The 22,131-nt window shown below is 34.9% G+C and overlaps 1 protein-coding gene across 1 annotated transcript; it reads left to right on the top strand.

The window, feature by feature from the left end:
• The first annotated feature begins 14,309 nt into the window (after positions 1 to 14,309).
• LOC139855215 (bifunctional TH2 protein, mitochondrial-like) lies at positions 14,310 to 19,308 on the top strand. Its single transcript, XM_071844454.1, has 7 exons — positions 14,310 to 14,476; positions 16,895 to 17,095; positions 17,202 to 17,313; positions 17,554 to 17,838; positions 17,918 to 18,347; positions 18,521 to 18,787; positions 18,884 to 19,308. Exons 1-7 carry the CDS (start codon positions 14,310 to 14,312, stop codon positions 19,306 to 19,308), a joined length of 1,887 nt encoding a protein of 628 aa, XP_071700555.1.
• The last annotated feature ends 2,823 nt before the right edge of the window (positions 19,309 to 22,131 follow it).

The following is a 22,131-nucleotide window of genomic DNA, read 5'->3' as shown; positions in this document are numbered from 1 at the left end:
ATCACTAATCAAGTTTATGGAGTTTTCCCAAGCAACCTACACATCAAATTGAAGCTAGTGATACTAGGAACACAATTAGAACATGAACTTTTAACATCTAACAACATATGATCATCCAAAATTCAAGAACAACACACCAAAATTCAAGTTCATGCTAGTTATACTAAAACAACGAGATCGAGCATACAAATTACATACACGACATCACAATGAGCCATAGACACTAACTAACACCATTTCAAGTCAAAAATACGAATTTAGAGAAATCTAGAGTTTTAGAAATGTTACCCAAACGAGATGAAGTTGGTACCAAAATGAAGAGGATGAAGAGAGGATTACGAATATGTAATTTATTTTGTTGTAAGCCTCCTAGATCGGATTTAGATGATGATTGAATGAATTTGGAAATGGTGTGTGTGTTCTTGCTAGAGAGGAAGAGAGAGAGATGGAGATGATAATGAATGAGTGAAAGGGGTTTGACCCTTTGACCTAGTCAAGGTTTTGATCCCTTGTCAAGTTTAGTCCCTCAACTTTCGTTCGGGTGCGTGAATTACCTAAACGAGATAATTTAAAACGCGTATCAACGGGAGATGTTATAAACATATAATGGACTTTATATTAGTATAACGGAAAAGTAAATGGAAAAATGCGGGATGTTACATTACCTACTCCTTAAAAGAAATTTCGTCCCGAAATTTAAGTAGGCGTAGTAGTCGTTGTTTCTTCCTCGAGATCTTGCGTTTCCGAATTCACGAATAGATGAGGATACTTCCTTTGCATTTGATCTTGTCTTTCCCAAGTAAACTCGGGTCCCCTTTTGGCGTTCCAACGGACTTTAACAATCGGGATTCGGCTTTGTTTCAATGTCTTGACGGAGGTGTCCACAATTTCAACCGGTTTCTCCACAAAATGAAGTTTGTCATCAATAGTAAGTTCCTCGAGAGGAATGACGATATCGGGTTCGGCAAGACACTTTTTCAAGTTAGATACATGGAAGGTAGGATGAACGGAGCTCAATTGAGGCGGAAGATCTAAACGATAAGCAACGGTTCCAACACGCTCCAAGATTTCGAAAGGACCAATATACCGTGGATTTAGCTTCCCGCGTTTCCCAAAACGGATTACACCCTTCCAAGGTGCGACTTTTAACATGACGCGGTCCCCGACTTGAAATTCAAGGTCGTTGCGTCTTTTGTCGGTATAGCACTTTTGACGACTTCGGGCCGTCCTAAGCCTATCTCGGATTTGAACGATTTTCTCGGTGGTTTCGTGAATGAGTTCGGGTCCGGTAATTTGCATGTCGCCTACCTCGGCCCAACAAAGAGGTGAACGACATTTTCGGCCATATAGCGCTTCAAAAGGTGCGACTTTAATACTCGCGTGATAACTATTGTTATAAGAGAACTCGACGAGAGGTAAGTGCTTGTCCCAAGCTTTTCCGAAATCAACCACGCAAGCTCGTAACATGTCCTCTAAGGTTTGAATTGTACGTTCGCTTTGTCCATCGGTTTGAGGATGATATGCGGTGCTCATGTCTAAACGCGTTCCCAACGCTTCTTGCAATGTACGCCAAAATCTAGAAACGAAACGGCCATCTCGGTCAGAGATAATCGATAAAGGTACACCGTGTCGGGCTACGATCTCCTTAATGTAAAGTTGTGCAAGTTTCTCCATTTTGTCCGTTTCTTTCATGGCCAGGAAGTGTGCGGATTTGGTGAGACGGTCAACAATAACCCAAATGGTATCATAACCGCCCGTCGTTTTTGGTAGTTTGGTGATAAAATCCATCGTTATTCTTTCCCACTTCCATTGCGGGATCTCAGGTTATTGAAGTAGTCCGGATGGTCTTTGGTGTTCGGCTTTGACTTTGGAACATGTCAAACACTTGGAAACATAAGTAGCTACGTCCCTTTTGATGTTCGGCCACCAATATAGCTGTTTAAGGTCGTGGTACATCTTATTGGCACCGGGGTGGATCGAGTATCGTGACTTATGGGTTCATCTAAAATGAGACTTCGTAGGTTCCCATAACTAGGCACCCAAATCCTTCCGGCGAAATATCGGAGTCCGGTTTCCTTAGTTTCGAATCGAGAGACGAGAATGTTCAAGAGCTCGTGTGAAACGTTTTCGTCCTTGAGAGCCTCATCTTGGGCTACCCGAATTTGGCTATTAAGGTTGGTGTGGATGGTGATGTTTAAGGCTCGGACACGAAGAGGCACCGCTCTTTATTTTCGACTTAAGGCATCGGCTACTACGTTTGCCTTCCCGGGATGGTAACGAAGTTCGCAATCGTAATCGTTTAAGGTTTCAATCCACCTTCGTTGTCTCATGTTTAGTTGCTTTTGATCGAAGATGTGTTGGAGACTTTTGTGATCGGTAAAGATAGTACTCTTGGTTCCATAAAGATAGTGTCTCCACATTTTAAGTGCAAAGACAACGGCTCCGAGTTCGAGATCATGTGTCGTGTAGTTTCGTTCATGAATTTTGAGTTGTCGAGAAGCATAAGAAATGACTTTCGTTCGTTGCATCAACACACACCCAAAACCATGTTTCGAGGTGTCGCAATACACAATAAAATCATCGTTGCCTTCGGGAAGTGACAAGATAGGAGCGGTGGTAAGCTTTGTCTTCAAGATTTGGAACGCGGATTCTTGCTCGGTCGCCCAAATGAATTTCTTTCCCTTGTGAGTTAAAGCGGTTAGGGGACGAGCAACCAAAGAAAAATCCTTGATGAATCTACGGTAGTATCCGGCGAGACCCAAGAATTGACGAATGTGAGTAGGAGTAGTAGGAGTCTCCCATTTACTAATGGCTTCGATCTTCGTGGGATCGACTTTAATACCTTGATCACTTACAACATGACCAAGAAATTGAACTTCCTTCAACCAAAATTCACACTTGGAGAATTTGGCATAAAGTCGTTCTTGTCTCAAGAGTTCAAGCACAAGTCGGAGATGTTGTTCGTGCTCTTCTTCATTTTTAGAATAGATCAATATATCATCGATGAACACAATAACGAATTTATCGAGATACGGTTTGCACACGCGGTTCATAAGATCCATGAACACCGTCAGTGCGTTAGTGAGACCAAATGGCATGACGAGGAATTCATAACTACCATAACGAGTCCGGAAAGCGGTTTTGGAGACATCTTCCCCCTTAACCCTTAATTGATGATAACCCGAGCGGAGATCGATTTTCGAATATACACAAGACCCTTGTAGTTGATCAAAGAGGTCATCGATGCGAGGAAGAGGATATCGGTTCTTAACCGTCAATTTGTTTAGTTCACGATAATCAATGCACATTCGTAGGGATCCGTCTTTCTTTTTAACAAACAAAATCGGAGCGCCCCAAGGTGAATGGCTAGGTTGGATAAAACCACGATCAAGTAGTTCTTGGATTTGACTTTGCAATTCTTGCATTTCGGATGGAGCAAGTCTATACGGTGCACGTGCTACGGGTGCGGCTCCCAGAATAAGATCGATTTGGAATTCAACCGGTCGATGAGGTGGAAGACCCGGCAATTCGTCGGGAAATACATCGGAAAAGTCACTAACAATTGGCACATCATCGATATGCTTCTCATCGGACTCGACTTTCTTAACGTGGGCAAGGATCGCAAAATAACCCTTACGGAGTAGTTTTCTAACTTTAATACACGAAACAAGGTTTAGTCCGGTGCAACTCTTATCGCCATAGACGATCAAAGGTTCACCATTCTCGATAGGGATTCGGATTGCGTTAAGATCACAAAGGATGTGAGATTTCGTTTTGACTAACCAATTCATACTGATTATTACATCAAAGCTTCCTAGTTCCATGGGTATCAAGTCAATTTCAAATTCCTTACCCAAAATGTTTAACGTACACCCCCGGTAATATGTGTCGGCACTTAATAGTTTCCCGATAGCCACTTCAATGGTATAAGTGGTATCTAATGGAAAAGGTGGAGTGCTAAAAGAATGAGTCAAAGTCTTGGATACAAAGCATTTATCGGCACCCGAATCGAATAAGCAAGAGACATAAGAATTGTTGAGAAGAAACGTACCCGTGACTAGTTCAGTGTCATCCCGGGCTTCCTCGGTGTTGATGTTGAAAGCTCGGCCGCGCGTATTGGGGTTATCTTTCTTCTTTGGGCATGCATTTCTATAATGACCCGTTTGGCCACATTCGTAACAAGTGCCCGTCTTTGGTGCATTGGGCCACTTTCGAGCGACGGGAGTGGCACTTTTACAATCGTTGGCCTTATGACCAACTCCTTGGCACCGGTGGCAAATTAACTTACTACATTAGCCAAAGTGATGTTTGTTGCATTTGTTGCAAAGAGGTAGGTTCCCGGCATAACCTTTCTTGCCGTCGGAGGTGTAAGGCTTCTTAGCAAAGTTGTTGTTGCTTGATTGGGAGGGTTCCCACTTTCTTTTGTTGCCGCCCGATTTATCCTCGGCCTTAGGTGCCGGAACTACGATTTCGTCAACCGTTTCTATCAATTTGCGGGCCATGTTCAAAGCTTCTTGATGATTAGTGGGTTTGGATGACATTACTCCGTGTTTGATACTCTTTGGAAGACCATCCATGTAAAGTTCAACCCTTAAAGCTTCGGGGTTCACAAGATTTGGGCACATCAAGGCTAGTTCGGAAAATCGTTGATTGTAAGCCTTGAGATCATTTCCGATTGCCTTTAAAGTTCTTAGCTCTTGTTCGAGCCTTCGGGTTTCTTCACGAGGGAAATATTCGACAATCATCTTTTCCCTCAAGTCGGCCCAAGAGAGGGCGTGAGCTTCATCGGTACCCACCGATTGTACATAAGTATTCCACCATGTAAGAGCGCCACCGGCGAAGGTGTGAGTGGAGTATTTGACCTTGTCTTGGTCCCGACAACTGCTTATGCTAAAGTCGGCTTCCGTTTGCTCAAACCATCGGGTGAGCACGACCGGTCCCCCGGTTCCATCGAAAGTGTGAGGTTTGCACCCCATGAAAGCTTTATAGGAGCATCCCTCGTTTGAGTTTCTGGCTCCATTGTTGTTGTTGTTGTTGTTGTTGTTGTTGTGGTTGTTATTATTATTGTTGTTGGATGAGTGACCGGCCATGGCCGCATCTACGGCGGTAGCTATCCTCCGTTCGAGAGCTTGTTCGGGAGTTTCATTGCGGCGTACACGACGAGGAGCCATTGTTCCTTCAAGACACAAGAATATCATTGATTAGTATTCTCAATAATACTAACCGTGATATAGAATAAAGATAAAGAGAAGTTTTCCTCGACTCGCCTTAAATTCTTTATGCCATAATGTCGGAACGTTCATATGAGTCACCGTAATATAATCCCGGAAATTATATTACCCTGATTCATATGTGCATTCGACATTATTCTATAAAGTCAAGGTGGCGTGTCAATCAAATTAAACAACGTGAGATTAAGATGAACTAAGAGTAGATATGAGTAGAAGCGTTCGATTATAAATGCACAAGTAGTCAAGAAATTCCTACTTCAAGTCTATATGCCGGTTGTAGTCTAGACTCACCAATGTACCCTATGACTCGAGGTTGACACCAATGAACTCTAAATCCCTACAACCAACGCTCTGATACCATCTGTAGCGACCCGACAAAATCGTCATGTTTGACGGCGCCGTCTACTTAGGTCCCGTTACGTGGTCATAAGTCTTTAAAACAACGTTTGACCAAAAGATATGTCGCATTCATTTCAAATGTAAAGATTGTTCAAAGTTTACGAGAATAGTTCCACCACAAGTTACGATACAAAGTTTTAAGTACAAATGAAACTTATGCGACACAATTTAAAAGTAGTCAAAAGACGCTCCATGTATGCATATATACTCGACATCCAATGCAAGTATCAAAATAATGAGCGGAAGCATGTATCATGTATCGTTCAAGGACCTGAGAAAAACATAGAAATCTGTCAACGAAAACGTTGGTGAAATCATAGGTTTAAGTAAGTAAGTACAAGTGAACCACAAGATTTGCATCAATGAATTAATAGTAATACATTCCAAAAGTTTGTTTCACGAGCATCCAATTATCAATGCTTAACATTTCCTTCCATTGAACCCCATCACTTAGTGCTAGAACATACACTGTTTCTCGAAAATATATTTCATTCGTAAACGGTAGCGAACCGTTTGAATGAGGGTTTGTCAAACCCATATGGATCCATACAACATAAGTTCTCGCTTACACCCGGCAAGTGTAACTAATGATAATCGAATTGAGGATTTTGTTCCAAACTCGTATGTAGAATGTTTGTTTTCCTGTACTTGTGTTCACTTAGTAAAGAAATGTTTATGTTTTCTCATCCCAAATGTAAGTTCAAAAAGAGTAAAAGTGGGACTATGATCTCACCTTGAGTGCACGAGTAGTAAAGTACTTCAACAAGTAAACGTGTGCAAAGAACAATGCTAGTCTTGACCTAAACAAATAGGTTTGTATCAATAACGGTAAACACGATAGGTCAAAGATGTTCAATTAGTCCTATGGCTCGTTACGACTCAATAATGTAGCATGTGAATCAAGTTGTCATGTTTCATGCAAGATACAAGTATAAAAGCATGTTAGAACGATTGCACAACCATTTGGTTAAGTTTGATTAAAAGTCAACTTGGTCGGGTCAAAGTCAACGAAAAAGTCAACATGTTCGGGTCGGGTCCCGAACTATTTTTCTGAGGTTTTTAATCATATATGAGCATGTTAGAACAAGTTTCATGTGAATCGGAGGTCCATAGTATGCCAAACATTTTTCGTAATTTGGACATGGTGGTCAGAACCTGACCACGGCTTATGTCGCGCCGCGACATAATCTGGCCGCGTCGCGGCATTGGCCGTGCGCTGGTACCTGGTCAGTCTCAATTGTTCAAGTCCCAAATCAAAACTCTTTCAAGCATAAATTACAAACCGCTAACACTTAGAACTCGCACCTTATATCGTTGGAAAGGTAATTTGACAAAGAACACAACTAAATACATTTCACCAACCAAAAACATTATTTGTAACAATCGGCTTTCCAAAATAAATGATCAATTAATGCACACATTTAATACTCGAATTTGATAAGTGCACATTTATGATTCGGGCATTTAATGCATACATACAACACGCCGTTTTGTAGGTAATCGAGCATACAATACAACTAACTACTTACTAACAATAATTCATGGCATTCAATGCATCAACTATTCATTTCAAGCTTATCAAACCTTAACCCAAATTCACCAAAATCACTAATCAAGTTTATGGAGTTTTCCCAAGCAACCTACACATCAAATTGAAGCTAGTGATACTAGGAACACAATTAGAACATGAACTTTTAACATCTAACAACATATGATCATCCAAAATTCAAGAACAACACACCAAAATTCAAGTTCATGCTAGTTATACTAAAACAACGAGATCGAGCATACAAATTACATACACGACATCACAATGAGCCATAGACACTAACTAACACCATTTCAAGTCAAAAACACGAATTTAGAGAAATCTAGAGTTTTAGAAATGTTACCCAAACGAGATGAAGTTGGTACCAAAATGAAGAGGATGAAGAGAGGATTACGAATATGTAATTTATTTTGTTGTAAGCCTCCTAGATCGGATTTAGATGATGATTGAATGAATTTGGAAATGGTGTGTGTGTTCTTGCTAGAGAGGAAGAGAGAGAGATGGAGATGATAATGAATGAGTGAAAGGGGTTTGACCCTTTGACCTAGTCAAGGGTTTGATCCCTTGTCAAGTTTAGTCCCTCAACTTTCGTTCGGGTGCGTGAATTTCCTAAACGAGATAATTTAAAACGCGTATCAACGGGAGATGTTATAAACATATAACGGACTTTATATTAGTATAACGGAAAAGTAAATGGAAAAAGGCGGGATGTTACACATATATGATTATATAACTTAGACAAATTGTCGGATACCCGACCCGGACCCCATTGACTTTGACTTTGACCAATTTTGACGTTTAGTCAAACTTAATCAAATACTTATGCAATCGTTCTAATCCTCTTTTATACTTGATTCTTGCATGAAACTTGACAACTTGATTCAAATGCTATATAATCGAGTCGTAACGAGCCATAGGACTAATTGAACACATTTCGACCGACCTTGTGTCGTAATCAGTAATTGATATAACTTATTTGTTTAGGTCAAGGCTAAGCAACTTTCATTGCACAACATTTAATTACAAGTACTTTGGCATGCAACTACGGTGAGATCATAGTCCCACCTTTTCAACAACTTTTACTCTTTAAACTATGGGATGAGAAACATATATGTATCATACTTTTATGCTTTGAACACAAGTACAAAAACAAACATTCCAAAGCGAGTTAGAACAAAAATCTTCAATTCGATTATCATTAGTTACACTTGCCGGGTGTAAGCGAGAACTTATGTTGTATGGCCATATGGGTTTGACAAACCCTCATTCGGACTTTTCGCTACCGTTATTCGGATGAAATATATTTTCGAGAAACAGTGTAGGTTCTAACACTATGTGTATGGGGTTCGTGGAAAGTAAAGCCTTGATAATTGGGTGCTCGCGAACATACTTTTGGAATGCAAACGATTTAGATAATCAACGTTATGGCACTAAAATCTAAAAACTGCGTCGCAAAATTCTAAAGCGCCTAAATCTTAATTCTAAAGAAAAAGTACTTAAGGGATTTTACGGCAAAACCTAAAAACTAGAAATATAAAAATAACTACGACAAAATACTAAACTTAAAACTATAGAGCGAACGATAAATATTACGAGATAAACGATAAAAATACAAATTATAACTAAAATGATAAAAATACAAATTTTATAAAGATAATATTTTTATATTATTATTTTATAAAAGTATTTAATATAATAAACTTAATAAAACTAAAACTAAAAACTAAAATATTAAACAATTAAAACCCTAATTATGTTAATTAATAATAATTATTAATAAAAAACCCTACGCGTATTAATTAAGTCCGATGATCAGACATGTCCAGTCACACCATGCGACTGCATGGTTTTAAGGTGTTGGGCTCATGTGATCGCATGGTCCAGCAAACCAGAAATGATTTCGGGCTTAGATCAGTTTCGGCTCAGTTTATTTATTTATTTATTTTTTTCTATTTTTAATTTATATAAAATATTTATATAAAATATAAAACACTTGTATATATAAAATATTTATATATCTTAAAAATGTATATATATTTAAACACCTATATATATATATATATATATATATATATATATATATAGTTTTTTTAATTTTTTTAATTTCTTATATGTTTTTATATAAATACAAAATATTTTTACAAAATTAGAAATATAGCGTAAAAATATAGCGTTTCGCCGGTTCCCCGGCAGTGGCGCCAAAAACTTGATGTGTGAGAGGTGTAGTATGAAATACTATTATTTACTACGAAATACTATTAAATACGATAAAATTTTACACAAGTTATTTTTATTTATATAGATGGGATATACCAAAACCTTGCTACAACACTTATAGGCAGTGTACCTAATCGTAGAGTAGTGTAGTTTTTTAGTAAGGTCGGTTCGTTCCACAGGGAGCTAGCGATTACGTACTATATTTTTAACAACTATATTTGTATATATATATATATATATATATATATATATATATATATATATATATATATATATATATATATATATATATATATATATATATATATATATATATGGGGAGTTTACCGTTTAATGACCAGTTTGTTGATTTTATATTTTAAGCGTAAAGATAAATGACGATAATATAAATGACAGAATTTAAATTGTGATAAAGTAAATTGCAGTAATTAAAATGACAGTAAATAAAGGTACAATGAAATATGAAATAAAAGTATTATTCTTATTTAAACTTCCGTAATCATGATGTTTGACGTTTTGATTTTAATTTATTTATCTAGGTTAATTGTCCTTTGTCCTGAATTTATTTGATACATATCTGGTTTTTATCCATAATAGTCAATCGATCATAATTATAACATGCTCTTCAAATTAACCTTATTCCCGAAGTCAAATATTCCAACTAATTAGGAATTCGAACTGTAACAAGGTTTTAATACTTTGTTTAATGATTACACCAGGATATCGACTGCGTATAATCCAAGGTTTTAATACTTTGTTAACAATTACACCAATTACCCTTGTATGTAATCCACCCCTGTTTTAATAAGATATGAACATTAATTTACCCACTTGATCAGTTTGAATAATCAATTACCCAACTCGAATAATTAATTAAATGATCGTAAAAGATGTCGTATAAACGTCACTAAATAGAACATGCATAATCATTTAATAATTATTAGATTAACTAATTTGAAGATAGGTTCGACAGATTCCAATGAGTTGTCATTCGATTAGACAATACACCCCATCTATTAATAGTTCATAGTCCAATGTCACAAGTGTCGGTCTTTTGTCCAAACCCGAATTATGGTACAAAATCCAATAACCTCGTCTTTAATATTTAGTCTAACATCACGATTACTTCGGCTTAAATAAGCATAATAATAACTTAGTTACGAGACATTAATTTAAAAAGGAAGAACATAGCTTACAGTGGTGATTAATCGCGTAGCGTTACCCGGACAGAGTTTCAACTTACAAAACCTTAAAACATTTCTTGCATTAACCCAATTATTATTAAACTTAATTTAAACTTAAAATTATAAATATAATTATATATTTTTTCTTACAGAGGAAAAAGAAAAGCGAGTGTGTATAAACTCGGCTGAATTCGTTCCAATTTATAGCACTTGGCCAACTTTTCTTCTCCATACGATCACATGGATTTACTTCTTCCTGGCCATGCGATCGCATGGCCAGCTGTGACAGCTCAACTTGCTTCCAAAACGTGGGCGGCTCGATTATTTAATATATATAATATAATATATATAATTTTATATAATTATATATATATATATATATATATATATATATATATATATATATATATTATATTCTTGTGCAATGTTGACTTGTAATTTTAGGTCCGTTGTCTCGCGCGTTGATGCTCGGTTTATGTTTCGATTTCGGATTTTTGAACGTCCTTTCGTACGCGTAGATATCTTGTACTTTGCGTTTCGCGACTTGTACTCTTGTCATTTTTGGAGGTTTCTCATCAATAAATTGAACCACTTGGATTGAATCTTGTACATTTGAGTTTTTTGGTCATTTGCGTCTTCAAATCTTCATTTGCGTCTCCAGTCTTCGTACTTATTTATTTAAACGAATATTACTTGGAATTAGAACAATTGCAACTAAAAACTTTACATATTGGAAGGATATTGTGCCTAAATACATGTTCATTTGGAGTACTATCAGTATGCGTAATTGGCTACGAAACGGCGTATTGTATGTGTAAATTGAGTTCCCGAATCATGAAATGCGTTTTACGAACTTGAAACTTGAATGATGAACTTTTAACGATCATTCGATGAGGTTTTTGTTGTTGTAAATGATTAACTTGATTGATGATATGTTTTTAGTTGTATTCCTTGTCAAAATACCTTTCCAACAATATAAGATACGTGTCTTAAGTGTTTTCGGTTCATGAGTTATGTTAAATTGAGTTTTGGTTCGAGACTTAACAAAACTGCAGCAACAGCACTTTCTTCTCCAGTAAAGCGCACCGCGCAGATTTGAGCGCGTCGCGCACATGTTGAGGTGCAAATGCTAAACCCCCTGGACTGGTACCTGATCTGTTTCCACGTTGTAGTGCGCGCCGCGCATTTCCTCAGGCCAATTTTACTTGTGTTTTATTAAATTTTTTTTTTTTCACAAAACCTTTCCCGCTTAACCACAACTCCAATTAACATTAAACTTGGCCAACATGCTCACATATGATTATATAACTTAGAAAAATTGTCGGATACCCGACCCGACCCCGTTGACTTTGACTTTGACCAAGTTTGACTTTTAGTCAAACTTAACCAAAAACTTATGCAATCGTTCCAATCCTCTTTTATACTTGATTCTTGCATGAAACTTGACAACTTGATTCAAATGCTATATAATCGAGTCGTAACGAGCCATAGGACTAATTGAACACATTTCGACCGACCTTGTGTCGTAATCGGTAATTGATATAACTTATTTGTTTAGGTCAAGGCTAAGCAACTTTCATTGGACAACGTTTAATTACAAGTACTTTGGCATGCAACTACGGTGAGATCATAGTCCCACCTTTTCAACAACTTTTACTCTTTAAACTACGGGATGAGAAACATATACGTATCATACTTTTATGCTTTGAACACAAGTACGAAAACAAACATTCCACATCGAGTTAGAACAAAAATCCTCAATTCGATTATCATTAGTTATACTTGTCGGGTGTAAGCGAGAACTTATGTTGTATGGCCATATGGGTTTGACAAACCCTCATTCGGACGGTTCGCTACCGTTATTCAGATGAAATATATTTTCGAGAAACAGTGTAGGTTCTAACACTATGTGTATGGGGTTCTTGGAAAGTTAAGCCTTGATAATTGGGTGCTCGCGAACATACTTTTGGAATGCAAACGATTTAGATAATCAACGTTATGGAAATTCTAAATCTTGTGGTTCAAAACAACGTTTACAAATACACCTATGATTTCACCAATGTTTTTCGTAGACATTTTTCTATATGTTTCTCAAGTTCATACTTGGCTACTTGATACATGCTTTCGCACACTTTGATTACTTTCTTGGGGTCAAGCATACATGCATACGCTAGTGATAGCACCCTTGGATTCAAACTTAATGTTTACATGCATACGCTATTGATGGCATTCGTGATTTTCGACTTATATTATGTCGCAAGTTATTTCATTTATACTTTACAACTTTTGTAAACTTAAACTTGTTGTCGAACCATTTGGTAACTTAAAACTTTGCAAGTCATGCACGTTTCAAATGAATGCGACATAATTTTAGTCAAACGTGTCTCATTTAGGGACTATGACCACGTAACGGGACCTAAGTTAATGACACCGTCAATGACGATTTTGCCGGGTCGTTACATTAACGATCTCATTTAATGTTGTTAACCCATTGTTTATTATATCTAATGAGATGTTAAGTTATCATATTATTATGATAACATGGTGTATGAATATACCTTAATACGATATATATATATATATATATATATATATATATATATATATATATATATATATATATATATATATATATATATATATATATATATCGTTACAACGATAATCGTTACATATATGACTTGTTTCGAAATCCTTAAGTTAGTAGTCTTGTTTTACGTATGTAGTTCATTGTTAACACACTTAATGATATATTTAATTATCATTTTATCATGTTAAACATAGTGTATCAATATCTTAATATAATTCATATGTATTTAGTAAGACGTTGTTATAACGATAATCGTTATATATATATCGTTTTGAGTTTCTTAATTCAATAGTCTCATTTTATGTATCTAACTCATTGTTAATATACTTAGTGAGATACTTACTTATCATAATCTCATGTTAACTATATATATATATGTATATATATATATATATATATATGTATATATATATATATATATATGTATATATATATGTATATATATATGTATATATATATGTATATATATATATATATATATATATATATATATATATATATATATATATATATATATATCATCGTGTAGTTTTTACAAGTTTTTAACGTTCGTGAATCGCCGGTCAAGTTGGGTGGTCAATTGTCTACATGAAACCTATTTCAATTAATCAAGTCTTAACAAGTTTGATTGCTTAACATGTTGGAAACATTTAATCATGTAAATATCAAATTTATTTGATATATAAACATGAAAAAGTTCGGGTCACTACAGTTATCGTAGGTGAAATCTTGGTGTATCACTGTAATGAAACATGAAATCAGACAAATGAATACAGCAGTAGATTGTTGGGCTTCTTCTTGACAGAAACGGCTGCAGGTGACAAAGGTTCGTGATTGGTGTTTGATCAAGAAATAGAAACGTAAATGGCAATAGTGAAGATGGTGGTTGAACATGGTAGTTGAACATGGTGATTACTTGGTGGTTCTCATTAGTAATAAGAACACGAAATAGTAACAGGTTTAGATTTGTGTGGTCGAACAGGATGAGCACCGAAATATGTTCTTGGTGATGGTTAAGTGGTGTCAATGGTTTACTGTGTCTAGAGGTGGTGAACGATGGTCGTGGTGGTTTTTTGTTGGGTCACGAATAGGCTAAACAAAACAAAAATAGGAGTGGGTTTGTGGTCTTTGAATGGTTCATGGTTATGTTGGTGGTTGAAATCATAAAACGCGAAGATAGTGGTGGTTTGATTAAGGGTTTTAGGTGGCGTTTAAAAGGTGTTAGAACCATGGTGACCGGTAGTGATCAAAGGTGGTGCAGGGTGGTGTTTGATCGCAGGAAAAGAGAAGATCATAGGATGGTGAGGTGGTGATATGGTCGATCATAAGTCTATGTATATGCATATATAGATAGAGAATAAAGAGATACAATAGAATAATAAATATATTAATAATATATTATAAATTCAAATAAAACGTGTGGAATGTAACCCACAGTTAAGCAACCTAAGACTATTCTACCGACAGTTTTCCTACGCTGTGTTATTTCGTATACCGTTGATAATTAGCGGCGGATAAAAGTTCTCGATAATATCCCATATTTGTAAATTAAATTCCTCTATTTATTTCAGTCATTATGGTATAAAATTCGATCATTAATTTATTAAATAAAAATTACATCAACTGTCTCTCTCGATTCTGGGTAAAATATAAAAAGTGTTAAAATTTAATAACTAAATCCTAAATACATTTTTAGTAAGCCTAAAATTTATAGAACTCATTTTCGGATCACCGTTTATTTTAAAATCACATAAGTTCATTTTAACTTGATTAATAACTATCAAGATGACAAACGAGTGCTACGAGCGTTTATTAAATAAATTCTAAATCATATATATATATATATATATATATATATATATATATATATATATATATATATATATATATATATATATATATTCAATATACTTTTCATATCTATATAGATTTATAGTAATATTATATATTATTTTTATTTACACAAATGAATTAAATCACATAAGTTTCTCTTTCATATTTATATATTTATATTTAAATACATATGTATTTATTTACAGATAGTGGTTCGTGAATCGTCGGGAATAGTCGAAGGTCAAATGAATATATGAAACACAATTCAAAGTTTTTGAGATTTCAACATTACAGCATTTACTTATCGTGTCGGAAACATTAAATCATTTGAAGATTAAGTTTAAATTTGATCGGAAATTTTCGGGTTGTCACATGTAAGGGTTACAAGTTTGATTCAAACCAACGAGGCACTGACTATGAGAAATTTAGACCCAGTTTAGTTGGAAGAATGTTTTTGGAAAGAATGAAATGTGTCAAAAGAATTGGAATTCGAAGGAATTGGAGTTAATAATTTCCATGGAATGTGAAAAAATATGTTTTCATTGACATGGAATTAAATTGAATTCCATGTTATAAAATAACAACAAAATTATACAAGCGAACGCGCATCGAAAAAAGCGAACGCACCTCGAAAAAGCAAACACGCCTCGATAAAAAAGGGGTTGAAAACGCGCATGTCGAATAAAGCGCGTGTTGAAAAAAGCCCGTCGAAAACGCACCTCGAAAACGTACGCCGAAAACGCGCATAGAAAACGTGCGTCGAAAGCGCGCCTCCAAAAAAGCGCGTCGAAAACGAGCCTAAAAACACGCCTCGAATACGCTCGTCGAAATGTACTTCAAATATAAACGTAATATTTGATGATGTTTTGATTTTTCATAGATCCAATGTTGGAAAGAATTCAAATTCCACATTAGATAAATGAACATTCCATAGATGAAGTACTCTCAAGATTCAAAGAAATTTAATTCCTTCCAAAATATATCAACCAAACGAAGCGGTCTAAGGAATTTAATTCCGATTCATCGAATTCTACTAGAATTCCGTAAATTAAACATAGCCTTTTAACTAGAAAAAATCAATGGTGTTCTTTATCAATAGATTAACTCACCATCTAAGTGAACTGTTAGGTGAACTCGATTTTACCTATCATGTGATGGATTTGGCTAAACAGCGTTGGCCATGTGAGATTCTTGGTACTTCAACTACTATTAGCATTCAGCAATTCCTTCGAACTCCACAAATACGTTAGACATTCAAAATTTCTTGGATCAACTTCTCATAAGAAAATACTCCGTATTGAGGAAGGAAATCTTCTAGTTGAGGAGTGTCGAGGACTTCAGGTTATGAAAATAAAATGTAATTTAAATGAATAACCATAAAACGTACATAATTATATTGTATACACATTCTATATAGCTGTTAAGATTGACTTTTGATAATGGTTATTAAATTAAATATACAATAAATTTATACACGTTAACGATTGTTACCAAAATCCCTCACATATCGAAGGTAGATATCAAACTACAGCAGCCCCTAGTGAAAGCCCAAGTCCAAAACCATAACTTAAAAACTGAAGCCCAAGTCCAAACCCATAACTTAAAAACTTTCTCACTTCACAGTTTTCCAATTTTTTCACCAAAACCAACCCTGGCGCCCAACTTCTTCTTCATCTTCAACCTATACATACAAATTCGCATGTATCTATATATGTATTCATCTATGTGTACCCATTCACCCCGGATTTTATTCTCTTTATCATTCCCGCAATCTTCTTGTTTCTTTCTTGATGCCCACATTTTTTAACCAACCCACTTTCATTACATCAATCCAAACCATTCGATCTGCTTTCTTTGATTAAAATCAAAAACCCAATTTGAAATTTTCAAGATTTTCATCACCAATGGCGACAACTTTAAAGCCAAATGAAGAAAGAACTTCAAAGCGTTTTTGGGATAAATTTAGTAAAGAATCAGTTTTGACACTTTATTCACCTTTCTTTGTTTCCTTGGCTTCTGGGAATCTTAAATTTGATACATTTAATCATTTTATTGCTCAAGATGTTTACTTTTATAAATGCTTTGATCAAGCGTAAGTAACTTGTTATCTTTCATTTTGGTTTTTGGATTATACTCCGGCTTTGATTTAAAGTATGCGTTTTAATTTGTGGGTTTTTTGTTCTTTGTTTTTGTTTTAGATATGAATTAGCAGAGGGTTATGCAGATGATGATGATGATGCTAAAGAATCGATTATAGAATTGAGAATTTGGACTCTGAAAGAACTCAAACATCATAACTATCTTGTTCAAGTAAGTTTGTACTCTATTTTTGGTTAATTATTAATTCTCTCATTAAATCAAGAATGTGGATCAATTTAATTTAATTATTGTATTTTAAGCCTACTCCCTTGTATTTTTATCTTGGATTAATTAATCATTTATGTTGACTGATTAGGACTAAGGTTGTGTTCTTGATATGATTATGAGAGTAGGTAAAATAGGAAAAAACTATGAATCTCAACTAGGTTTTTATCCCTTTTTTTTTTCAAGAAATGTTGTCTTGATTTGTCGAAAGAAACAAAACCGAACCCGGCAACCAGAAAGTTGACAAAGTTTCTGTTAGCGACTGCATCTGGGAAAGTTGAAGGCGTAAAAGGTGCGGGACACGTTGCCACACCTTTCGAAAAAACAAAGGTTGCTGCGTACACACTTGGTGCAATCGCTTCTTCAATGAGGCTCTTTGTTTTTCTTGTTAACGAACTCAAATCGATTTTGGATGCTAATCAGTACCCATACAAGAAATGGATCGACATGTACTCTTCTGAATCTTATCAGGTTAGATTTTTTTTGTAATTGGTTAAACCTGTAAAAAATTAATATCACTTTTAATCTTGTTATAATTTTTGAAAATTAGGCAGGAATGGTCCAAACTGAAGATTTGCTAGACAAATTAAGCGTTTGTTTGACGGGTGAAGATCTTGAAACTATGCAAAAATTGTATCATCAAGCGTTGAAACTTGCGATGGAATTTTTTAAATCCCTGCCTGTTGACCAACAGACAGTTGTTCCGTTATTAAAGCAACGTATTCCCAGTGAACACCGTCTTATGCTATTCTCCGATTTCGACTTGACGTGCACAGTGGTGGATTCTTCTGCCGTTTTGGCTGAGATCGCAATAGTTACCGCATCAAAATCTGATCAAACTCAAACTAAAAGTCAAAGTCAAAGTCAAATTACTAGGATGTCCTCGGTTGACTTGAGAAACACATGGGGAGTCCTCTCGAGACAGTACACCGCAGAGTATGAACAGTTTACAGAAAGTATGTTGGCTATTGAGAAAAAAGGTACAATTGATTTTTGTAAATATATTCAAAAAGGTATTGTCTACAGGGATCGTCTACATCTCACCCCTCCCATACCTCGCATGCGCGAGATTGGGTATTGTTGTTGTTGTTTACTAATTATTGTCTGAGTTAATTACAAATGGATATAAAAACCTGTTTGATGGATGTTGCAGTTGTAGGCTTCAATTACGAAGGGCTGAAAAGTGCACTTGAACAATTATCAGATTTTGAGAGAAAGGCAAACATGAGAGTGATCGAATCGAATGTACTCAAGGGTTTGAATCTTGATGATATAAAACGTGCTGGTCAACGTCTTATTTTTCACAATGGTTGCATAGGTTTCTTTCAAAACATCACCAACAACAAGAATTTAAATGTGAATGTCCATGTGCTGTCCTATTGTTGGTGTGCTGATCTTATTAGGTCTGCTTTTTGGTCAGGTATTATCGTTATCACTTTTTACATTGTGACATTTAATATGATCACCGTTGATTTGTATGTTCCCTTTTTTTAATTTGTTAATTTCAAATGAACAGGGGGAATACACAGAATGCATGTACATGCAAATGATTTGAAGTATGAGAACTCGGTATCGACTGGTGAACTCATCAAGAAGGTCGAATCTCCGATTGACAAGCTTCAAGCTTTTAGTGACATTTTGAAAAACAGTGACGAAAATGATGAGAAAAAGAAGAGTTTAACAGTTTATGTTGGACACTCAGTTGGCGACTTGCTGTGCCTTCTTGAAGCTGATATAGGCATAGTCATTATTGGTTCAAGTTCAAGTCTTTTGAGATTTGGAAGCCATTTTGGAGTTTATTTTGTTCCATTGTTTCCTGGTTTAATCAAGAAACAAAAAGAACACGTTGAAGGAAGCGAGTTTAGTTGGAATAGGAGAACGGGCGTTTTATATACAGTTTCTAGTTGGGCCGAAATACATTCTTTTATTACTGGTTGTTGAAAAAAAAAGGCTGTTTCATTTGTAGCTAGAGAGTACAAAGAGGAAGCATTTTTACATATAATAGAACAAAGATACAACTGTCATGGCTGATTTTATAATGGCCCATGTATTTTCATAATATTGCATATATATTTTCATCTCTACACAGGATTTTTCTGTTTATATATATGTAAAATTTTGTGGGATGAAACCTTCAATTGCATATTAATTGTATTTTTCAATTGATATGTTAATGATTGAGAAGTTTTCATTGTCATCAATGTGTGTTCTTTGTTTTCCCTTTCAGTGATGGGTCTTTTGATATTTAAATAAATAAACCTTGTTTCTAATAACAAATTTTCGAATGTGCATTGCAGTAACAGCTAATTAGTTTTCTGTTTTGCGTTACATATTTACGTGACATGTGGATCATAATTTGGGCCATTTATGTACAATACCACCTTATGTGAACCACAACGTTGTAAAAAGGCCTTACCTTGCACTCTTGCAGGGGCATTCTCAAGTTTTTTTTAGAAGGGAAAGGAAAGGAGACAAGTGGATAGAATACCAATTAATCATTCTTGAGTTTTTTTTGCATAAAGGAAAGGAATGGAGAGGAGTGAGTTTGAGGTGAAAGCATAGAGGCTTATTTGTTTATATCACTCTCCACCCAATTTTGAGAGGATTATAGAGGAAAAGAGTTGCTACGTATATATAATGACCCTTCCATCCCTGTTTTTTTATTTACGGAGTATTTATTTATTTATTTATCCAACAGTTTTACGATCGAAGTCCTGATAGGCTTGGTATTGATCGGTGTTGCTCAGTGTGGTTCTAGGAGGTATTTGGTTTAAAGTATGCGTGAGACCTTATCATCTTAGTATTTGATTTTCAACTGATTATTTCATATAACCGATAATTGATTATTATTATTATTATTATTATTATTATTATTATTATTGTAATTACTACTATTAATTATAAATATTATATAATTATATATTTTATTTTATATAATGTTATATAGTTGCAATATTTTAAAGGGTAAAATTGTAAAAGTGTTTATTTTGATTAGTTTCTTCTCTTTTACTTTCTTTCCAACTCAAGAATACATGTAACTTATTTTATATTACATTCTTTTCTATCATTCTTCTCTCTTTCCTTTTCAATTACTTTCTCTTCCGTCCAAAAAAACTCGAGAAAACAGCGTAACTAGACGGAGACTAATTGGACATTGATCAATTTTGACATTGACTTTATTTGATCAACTTTGATTCAACGAGTAGTGATAAGTAGCGATGAACCTCCGGTGTATTAATCATCTTATCAATTTTACAAATAATTTTAACTTAGTAAAGTTATGTGTTTATTTATTTAATTCATATAGAAACCAACTGCTTAATTTTGTCTATCCGTCCTAATGTTTGTTTTTTAAAATATTTTTGTTTACAGTTCTGTGCACCATGTTCATGTTTGAATTGTGAAGACCAGTTTGTTTTTATGTCAACAAAATAACTTAATACTGTGTGCATCACTTAAAAGTATATTTTCAAGTTTGCGAGTTTACAAACATAATACGATATTATTTAATCTTATGTTTTCAAATAATAAACAGTTTGTAGTAAAAATATTTGTGAACAATAATTTTACTAATTAATTCGAGTCACAATAATTTTACTTTTACTAACGTTTGTGGTGGGTCAAAGGTTTTAATTGGTGTTCTCGAGAAGGATCTAGCTCGGTGGCCCGAGTTCGTTTGAAGAAACGTAAATTTAAACCACTAATTAAACACCATTTTATTAATTATCTTCAATGAAGAAAAAAATTAAAACGTAAAACATGTGGTGATAAACGTACTTGGTATGAAAGAATTATTATCGATGATTTGATGAACTACTCGGATGAGGAGGATGATGATGAAAACGATGAGGAGGATGATGATGAGGACGATAAAGACAGGGACGATAAAGACAATGAGGATGTCGGTGGCTATTCATCCACGGACTCGGACTCATAGTAGGAGTTTTATTTTATATATAAAATTTGTCATGTGCGATTGTCGGTTTGAGTGAGCTCTGGTTGTGTTAAGTTTTCGTTTGATTTTTGGTGCTTCGTGGGTATTTTAATGGTTCATGTCCAAAATCTCGTAGTGTGTGGTTAGGTTATTTTGCTTCGAAGAAGTGTATTTCTCGTGGTTCTTTGTATATGCTAGCTTCTTGCTAGTCATTTTATTCTCTTATTAATAAAAATCTTACCTTTCGAAAAGGAAAAAAAAAATATTTGTCAACGCATAGATATAAAAGATAATAAAATCTTTAAACCGGAATAAATTACCTAATTTTATGACTCCAACTATAAAAAACTAAAATATATACTCTACGTACTAATGAAAATAACGGAATGCAACATGGCATCCGATTCTGTGTGTGTTTGGCGCGTAGTTTATTGGAGCTTATGGAAGCTTATGAGAGCTTGAGCTTATGATTTTAATAAGCTCCAAGTCATAAGCTTCGTTTGGTAGATAAAAAAAGTAGAGCTTATGAAAATAATAAGCTCTGAAAAAATAAGCTACTTGTAGTAGCTTATGAAAAAGAGTAGAACTTATGAACTGAAAACTAAGCTACGACTAGTTTACTAAACATTTATAAAAAATAATAAGCTCCAGCTATCAGCTTCAAAAATAAGCTCTAGCTCCAGCTCCTGCTTACAGCTACTTTCGTCCAAACACACTCTCTTCCTCTAGAAACTTCTCTTTCTTCTAGTTTTAGAACTTCTCTTTCTTCTAGTTTTAATTACTCCGTCTAAGTTATGAGTTATGAAATAACCATAAAATCTCTACAAGTT

This window comes from Rutidosis leptorrhynchoides, chromosome 6 (genome assembly GCF_046630445.1).
Source record: "Rutidosis leptorrhynchoides isolate AG116_Rl617_1_P2 chromosome 6, CSIRO_AGI_Rlap_v1, whole genome shotgun sequence".
NCBI classification, from domain to species: domain Eukaryota; kingdom Viridiplantae; phylum Streptophyta; class Magnoliopsida; order Asterales; family Asteraceae; genus Rutidosis; species Rutidosis leptorrhynchoides.
The sequence above is the reverse complement of the archived record's forward strand: the minus strand, read 5'-3'. Positions and strand labels throughout refer to the sequence as shown.

Coding starts and splice junctions, on each gene's coding strand:
- LOC139855215 (XM_071844454.1), top strand. CDS start 14,310: ATGGTTATGTTGGTGGTTGAAATCATAAAACGCGAAGATAGTGGTGGT. Junction 17,096..17,201: donor TATAAATGCTTTGATCAAGC/GTAAGTAACTTG, acceptor TTTTTGTTTTAG/ATATGAATTAGCAGAGGGTT. Junction 18,348..18,520: donor GTTGGCTATTGAGAAAAAAG/GTACAATTGATT, acceptor TGGATGTTGCAG/TTGTAGGCTTCAATTACGAA.